Genomic DNA, 8,374 nt, shown 5'->3' with positions numbered 1-8,374 from the left:
TTGTGAACATTTTATGTGCATTCTGCATCTATCAAATCTACAAAGGCTTTGGAGGGAAATCTACTACAGGATTAATCAGTCACAGTTAGGAGTGTGCCCAGAGCCTTACAGAAGCTCTGTGAATATCAGCACTGACTCCAGGTGAAACATGGAACACAAGATACAGTTCACGGCATTCAAGAATCAGGAGGGAAGAAGGAATCAAAGCTGGAGGATGCGCTTATTGTATCATATAAGCATCTGGCCCAGTGTGGGTGGAACTGAACATATGTTCATGAAAGCTTGATTGACCAGAATGCTTGAGAAATGAGAGTATTCAGGGGAGCCAAAGGAGATGCTTCCTGTTTTTCTCACTTGGGCAAGTCCAAAGAGCCTCTGGACTAAGCCCTGTTGGTGCCAGCGGGATACCAAAGATGTGAGAAACAATTAAGTGATGGTCTGTATCCTGGGGAGAGTCCATCTGACGTTTCTGAACTAAATACTACTTCAGCTGTCAGAAAGGCATGGCTTTCCATGCCCCAGCAAAGATTCTGCAGATCAACCCTCCCTACTGATAAAGCAATTAAAATCTGTTTTACTAACTAGGTCAGGAGTGCTGGGATATCTGGTCCAGTCCGAGGGAGAGCACCATTTATACTCTTCTGCACAGTCATTGTCTAGTCTCCGTGGTGTGCTGGAGCCAGCTAGTACTTAAACTCCTGAGAGCTGATTGCTGAGTTTTTAGAAATTTGCAAGCCAGTTGAAAGCACATTGCTAGCTATATCAGCTATGTTTAGAATATTGACACCATAGGGATTGGCAAATGCCACAAATCAGGACTTTTTCTATGATGAGCATACTGCTGAATAAAGCCACTCTTTTCTGTGTAAGAGTTTGGATCCCTGGAAGTGATCCAAGCATATCTGTCTATGGCTACAACTTCCAGGATGGCTGGTTCAGTCTATAGTTAGACTGATCTTCACATATCCTCACAGAACTGTACAAGCAGAGTCTGGCCACCAACTCTGAGAGGCCCTACAACTTATGTGCCAACCAATTTGCAAGTCTCTCTGAACACGTATATAATGTATGTAGGAGGATCATCTGCCCATCTGAGATGTGAGTTGATTGACCCAAAACACTTGTAAGACTAGCACAAATTCCATATATTAGTTTATACCTATCGACATGAGCAGGACTACTCTATATTTTGCAGATAAATTTAAATCCATCATATTTCCTGGGATCCTAATGCAGTTTAATTTGCTCCCTCACATATTTCTAGATGGTAATAAATCCACGCCTTTTGGATTTTCATCCCTAAAAGCTACATTCAAAAGAAAGAAATAGAAAAGCATAAAATCAAGGTCAGGAAGATTAAGCCCCTTAATTCACATGCCAAACTCCCCATTTCAATTGTGGTTTTGTCTCCCAGCTAAAGTTTGTCTTTTTGTGACATTTGCATTAAGCCCAGAGGACATTTTGAGTGGAAACATGCTGAAAGCATAATTGAAACGCTGAGTGGTGCCATTTGTCTAATTTGCATTTTTCCCCCAGGTGGGGAGTTTTCACTTTCTCCCTCTTTCTCCTGGGGTGTTCAAAGATTATCTCAAAGAATGATGTTGTGCAAATGATTCCAATAAATCCCCATGTACAATGTATTATATGGATAATTTTTTTCTTTCCAGAAGCTATTTTAAATGCCACCGTGATAAACTATGTAGGGAAGTCCTTTGTAGGTTCCCAGTAGTACAAGATAGTACATTTCCCCCTCAGATAGAGGTTTTGAATATTTGTTCACAAGTTTAATTGTTTGCTAGAATTTTCCTTGCATTTATTCTCATAGACCCATTTTGAGCTACTTAGGAGGTTGTCGCTATAGAAACAAATATTTTTAAAATAGATAGACATAAATGATTTAATTTTATCCTTAGTATGTTCCATGTACTGGCCCGAACTCTTTAAAAGTTTGGGACTCACTGACATATTGTGTCAACAAAGTTCATAATATGAGATCATGATACAGTTTGATGCTATCAGCGGAACCCTTTGATAGGGAAGTTAAGGTGAGATATAACTGGTATGAAGCAGAGTCTTTTTTTCCTCCTCCAGAGAATAACAGTGTGGTGAATTATTTCTTCTTTTTTTAGACATTCTAATATATTTCAGGTTTGACATTTATATATTGCCAAAATTGCATGATCTAGATTTGTGCCTTTTCTAAGGTTTGTGTCTTTCTCAAGTCTGCATTATTTATGTTAGATATATCATTTCAAATATCAGAAATCCTCTTAGCTTATACCAGAACCCTCCTAGATTATAAACCTGAGTAGAGTGGAGCCAGGCAAGAATAAGAGACCAACCAAAGGACTTGTATGCATGCATATAAGCATAACCAATGGACATGAGACGCTGGCGGGTAGGAGAGGCCGGGGGAAGGTCAAGGGGTAAAAAAGGGAGACATATGTACTACTCTTTGTAATACTTTAAGCAATAAAACAGAATTTTAAAAAAGGAGGAAAAAAAGAATATGTTTAAGTGAAGGATGGACTGAGAGGGATGTAGCACAGGTCAGCATTTATGGAGGTGGGATGCACAGAAAGGTGAGGGTTTTAGTACATACAAGAACAAATACATATCTTTGTTAGACTCCTTAGATTTAGTTAACAATATTTAAAAAATACATCTGGCAACCCAGCACTTATTTATAAAGGTTATTTTCAAATAATCTTATAAATAAACAATGCAATTCAATTAAAAGAATAACATTAAGTGAATAATAGATCAGGTATGAAAGTATGGCAAAATGGTGAGTTCGGAAGCTGAATGACTGAAGAAAGGATGCATTTGCCTAGGACGCCTGGTACAGGCTGGGTGGCCTTAACCTCATCACCTCACTAGGTCTGTTTCCAGAGAAGAAAAGAAAAAGTACCTGCCTCACACCGATAATGTGAAACTCATTGCAACCACCAATGTAAAGCTCTCAGTGTAGTCATTCTTTTAGGAAAAATGATACCCTAGATTTGTAGGAGTTTTTTTTAAACAATCCATTTGAAGAATATTTAACAAAACTTTGTTGAATCTACTATGGGTAAGGCACCATAATTTCATTCCTTTGATGCTATTTTTCCTTCACAACCTCTGATGTGAGATAAGTAGGACTTTGCCAAGACAAGTCGGGGGAGGGGGAAGTCGGAGGAGGGGGGCAAGGTGAGATCAGAATCATCTGCCTCACTCCTTTACCCTCCGCAGAGATGCCTATAGTAACCATCTCCATGGTAACTGCACACAGCCAGCAGACTGGAGCACAGGCACCTGACTAGAAAGAGGTGGAAGGACACGGAAGGCAGGTGGAAAAGCATCTGGAAGAGAGAAGCTATATAGGAAAAGGAAAAGATAGTCTCTTTAATGCCCAGAATTACAGGAATAATGATAATAATTATTTTTATGCATGAAGCACCAAAGTCTTAAGTGCTGTATGCATGTAGGTACATATTATCATGTTTAATGCTCATCATAAGAATTATAGTGCCTGTGAGGGAAGAACTAGTATTTGTCCCACTTGACAGAGGAACACGTTGAGGCATAAAGAGGACGGGTGTTTTGCCCAAGGTCACAGGGCTGCTGCTACATATGAGCCAGGATTGGAAAGGGCTAACAGACCTTACCATTAAAAATGCATTTCTAAGAGCATGAGGATAGCAGTTGCTGGCAGGCTAGTTCTCCAACCTCCTCTCTGTGCCAGGGAAGGCGGAAAATGTGGCCACCTGGCATCTTGACAAGCCATTCATTGTCCAAGGTCCTGGTTCTTGGTCCTGGTTACATTGGGTTCACCTGGAGAGCTTCAAACAGATACCAGTGCCAGGACCCCAGGCCAGCCCAGGTATATCAGAATCTCTGTTGCGGGTTTGGGCAGGTATTGCTATTTTTTAAATGTTCTCTGGGTGATTATCATAGCCTTGAAAAAGAGCCACAGCCTAAAGCACCTGCTCCTGAATTGGTAAAATATGTCTAACATAAAAATACCCAATTATGCAACCCTTAGCTACTTGATACAGCCAGTTGGAAAGCTAGAATGTACTGAGCAGCCCCTATGTGTCAGGTCCTGGAAGTAGATTTGGTCTCTCATTATGCCCCCACCTGGTACCTCTGATGACTCCTGAAGGATGAGTGAGCATCTTGGAGGGGTCGGGATGGGCACCTGCCCCTTTCCCTCTCATGTATCCATTCCTAGGATGTGGATGTGCTGAGAACTTGAACTGCAGACAGGTCAGACCAGGGACAGTTTCTTGCCTTTTCAGGATGTGTGACCTTGAGCAAGTTAGTCAGTCTCCCCAAAGCTTGGTCTCTCCTCTGGTAAAATGGGAACGATGCTTGTAGACTGTGCATTCTATGCAGCTGTTTTGCCCCCAAAGGGGTGACATGGGTTCTTGGAGAGAGGCCCAATGGTACTTTTTGTGCGTGAGCAAAGTACAGGTACACATACAGTAAATAAACTGATATACAGTGACATTAAAGTAAACAGTTATCTGTGACAGTAAAATCTCATGAGAGTAGTGGCATTTAGGCAAAAATATCTAAAAAGACTTGGTGGGGGGGTAGATAATTTTTAAAAGTGGGAAATGCTGCTACAGATCAGAATTGCTATGAGGCTATAGGGAGAGCCTAAATGCACAGTTGTTGGCACAGAGACTGGTACTCAGACGCCACTCAAGAAATGGTAGATGTTACCTTTATTTTTCAAAACATTCATTCATTCAACATGCACACACTGATCCCAACTATGCTTCCGGACTGTGTGAAGCTTTATTTGAATCCAGAAGAAAGGTCAGCCACCACCCTGACTTTACCAATGAGCTAAGCCCACGCTAAGCATGGGAGGCTGTGCTTTCATGAATTGATGTATCCAGAAACTGGGGAACTACGGGGAGACCATGGCTAAGTCCTTCATTTCCTACTCATCTCTCCCACTGGGCTCAACCAAGACTAGGGAGACTAGGGGCCTTCATTCTGACACTGGCCTTGCCTCCAGCGTCTTCTGCTCCCAGAATGGAGAGGAACCCCGATCCACCACCACTAGAGTTATCAAGTTACATGGAATCGTTGCCGACAGTATCACTTATGGAAAAGCATTCTGTTCATTGCTGGAGATGTAGAGATGAATAAAAGAGTAAGAACCAACCTCTGCTTTTGGTTCTGGTGGGACAAACAGATATATAAAGTGGACATGTTGGTGTAACATGATGTGCAAGGCCCTGTGTGCAGGGAACTCTGGGAACACAAAGAGGGGTTTGGAGAGGTTGCTGAGCTGAATCTTAAAGAATGACTAACAGTTAATAGGGTGAAGAAGGTGGGGAGTACCTTCTACCAGAGGAGTCAATATGTTGTTGTAAAGATTAAATAGGGTAATCTGCTTAACACTGAGCCTGGCATGCAGGAAGTGCTAAATTTGTGTTAGCCATTATTATTATCAGCTAATATGATTATTACCACCATAAGAATGATTTTCCCAGGAAAGAAAAATCAGCTCTATTCATCAGAAAAGTATATGGTTTTAACAGTGTACTTGGACCCATGTAGATGTCCCATAAGCACACAGGAAAGTTCCTAGTAGCAATATTTGAGACTTAAACTGGATATAGGCCAAATGCCTGTCAGCAATAGGACAGATAAATAAACGCAGCATAGCCACATGCTAAAATACTATATAGTGATTAGGATAAACAGCTCTGCCTTGCAGCCACACGGTTGAATTTTACAAACATAATGCTGAGTGAAAGAATCCAGAACAAAAGAGCACAATCTGCATCATTCCATCTGTATGAGTGCAAATACAGGTCAAACTCTGACGTCAGAAGTCAGAGCACTACAGCCTCTGGGGAGGAGTGTAGGGATTTTACTCAGGAAGGGGGAGAGAAAGGACTGATTATATTTTGTGTCTAGGTCTAGGTGCTGGGTCCACGTGTGTGCCCATTTACTGAAAATTCGTTGAGATGTATGTTCTGATTTATGTACTTTTCTATGTCTATGCTGTGATTCAGTTTAAGGTTTATTAGACAAATCTGTTCAGCAGAGAGCTACGAAAACAGAAGTGGGGGGAGGAGGAATGCAAGTAGTACATGCAATTCTATGCTTCCACCCAAGGGCCTGGCAGCCTACTGAGGAAGGCAGACAGGCAAACTCGTACAATGGATTGTGATGCCTTTGGAAATAGAATCATGTACCAGCTACAGGCACACCATAGAGGAGAGCATGACCAGCTGTCACAGCTGCTGCTCCTGGCAATGCCCCTGTGCTCATGTGGTTCTCCCAGGAGGGCTGCTCTTCCCTGTTCCCTCTCACACATGACTTAGCGTTCAACTACAGGGATCTTGCTCACTCCCATCCAGCCACTGCCTACATCTGGGCCAGGCATCATTGGTACAACATTGAGTTAACTGGTTTTCTTAGCCTCTCCTCCCCTTCTTCAAACCACTCTCTAGAACCCAGAGCCACTAAATTAGCTTCCTTGGGTTGGGTCCTTGGGATTTCTAAGAAGCACCCATGGGATTCTAATGCATCCCAAACCATGGGAAGCACTGTCCTACACTGGAATCAGAACATGTACCTGACCTTGACTATGTCAACACTAAAAATAGTCTAAGGCACCCTAACTCAGTGGTGTTTCCCAATTTATCTTCAAAGGAACATTTTCAACCTCTTTTCCAACCTCTCCTTCATTATCCCCAAAATCGTTGTCTAATTTCAAATATACCTCAAAGTGCACCAAGTTAGTTCTCTTTCTCTGAGTCTGTTTTGTTATTTCACCACCACTATTCCCATGCCTTTGAATAACCTACCATGCCCTCCACTTCCTGGGGGCTTCTACTCTCTCACTCAGCTTCAAGGCCCAGCTCAAATATTGTCTCTATGAAGCTGTGCCTCAAGGCTCCTGAGCAACCTGGTTCTGCCACAGCACCTCAGACATTCCTAAACATCATTGTGCACTTCAGCCACTACATTCAAGGGCAGAAATGTGGTCCTGTTTATCTGTGTGTTTTCATTGATTAGCACCTGCCTTGGACATGGGAGGTTAGCAAGGATGGGTCTTGATGGAGTGAAGACCTTCAGCATGATCAAAATCACTGGGGTACAGAGGGGAAGCTGTGGGACAAGGGGCAGCATTTGTGGCTCTGGGATGGGTAATGATAATTCACATCTAATGGTCAGAGATATCTTTAGGAAAAAGCTGCCCAACCTACTCACGCTCTTTCTGTTTTGGTTTGTTTGGTTTTGTTTTCTCCAGTGAACTTCAGTGACTGCAAGGGAAATGACAAGCTACACTACGAGGTCTCAAGCCCATACTTCAAGGTGAACAATGAAGGTGGCTTAGTCGCCCTGAGGAACATAACTGCAGTGGGCAAGACTCTTTTCGTCCATGCCCGGACTCCCCATGCGGAAGACATGGCGGAACTCGTGATTGTCGGGGGGAAAGACATCCAGGGCTCCTTGCAGGTAAGTCAGATGTTTGGGATAACTTGGGTCCAAGGAGGAACTTGGGGTCTGTATGTCTTATGTGGAAAATGAGTATTTGGTTTATTATTGGCCAAGATTCTTTTGCTGTTACATATGACAGAAACCCAACTCAAAAATTGGTGGGAGGCTGTGGGGTTGGGGATTGTGGGCTCATGTAATTGTACTATTTCTGAGATAGCTCTGCCTTTAGGCATGGCTATGTACCAGTTCCCAAATGATAGCATCAGCGTTAGTTCTTATTTATCTTGTGGTTCCGTTTTCCTTCTGTTGGCTTCACTCTTAGACAGTCACATCCCTCCCTGCTTCCCAAGGTGGAAGTCTCGGTAGCTCCACATCTTTCTCCCAGTCTGAAGTCACCCGAGAGACCATCTCTTCCTGATACTGCCAACAAAAGCTTGAAATTGAATCTTATTGGTTCTCACTAGATCATGCATCTATCCCTGTAACAATCACTGTGTCCATTTGGTCGTGATTCTCTGGTTGGCTAAGTCTGGGTCACATGCTTTGTACTAAATCCAGAGTAGAATCAGCCTCACCTAAAATATATAGATTGAGAGTGAAAGAGGGTTACTTATTAAAGTAAATTAGGACCCTATTATCCAAGGAAGCAAAATGTTTGCTGGGCAGGCAAGAACCGCAGTGGTCCACTAGAGTTGTATAGCATGGTGGCCACTACTTAGGTCGCTGCTCCTTTGCCTGCACTGGTGCCCATTCTTGTCCAGATGCACAGGGGTGCTGATCTTGCACCTGCATACATGTACACATACTTTGGGAATGCCACAAACTGCCCTTGAGGCTTCCTGATTGTGTCATCCATTGCTACCATGGACTCACTTCTCCTTCACCAGGAGCTCAGAGACTCTGGCTTGATTATAGAAAA

General features: G+C 42.8%; 1 protein-coding gene across 3 annotated transcripts in view; it reads left to right on the top strand.

Annotated features, from left to right (window-relative positions):
- CDH13 (cadherin 13) overlaps positions 1 to 8,374 on the top strand; it is a 1,006,079-nt gene that overhangs the window by 350,065 nt on the left and 647,640 nt on the right. For all 3 annotated transcript variants that reach the window (XM_006762254.2, XM_015562993.1, XM_015562994.1), the window contains exon 3: positions 7,265 to 7,473. In XM_006762254.2, coding sequence (XP_006762317.1) covers positions 7,265 to 7,473 — 209 coding nt within the window. The remainder of the gene's footprint in view (positions 1 to 7,264; positions 7,474 to 8,374) is intronic.

This window comes from Myotis davidii, unplaced genomic scaffold (genome assembly GCF_000327345.1).
Source record: "Myotis davidii unplaced genomic scaffold, ASM32734v1 scaffold77, whole genome shotgun sequence".
NCBI classification, from domain to species: domain Eukaryota; kingdom Metazoa; phylum Chordata; class Mammalia; order Chiroptera; family Vespertilionidae; genus Myotis; species Myotis davidii.
Note: the sequence above shows the minus strand (reverse complement) of the source record. Positions and strands in the feature narration are given on the sequence as shown.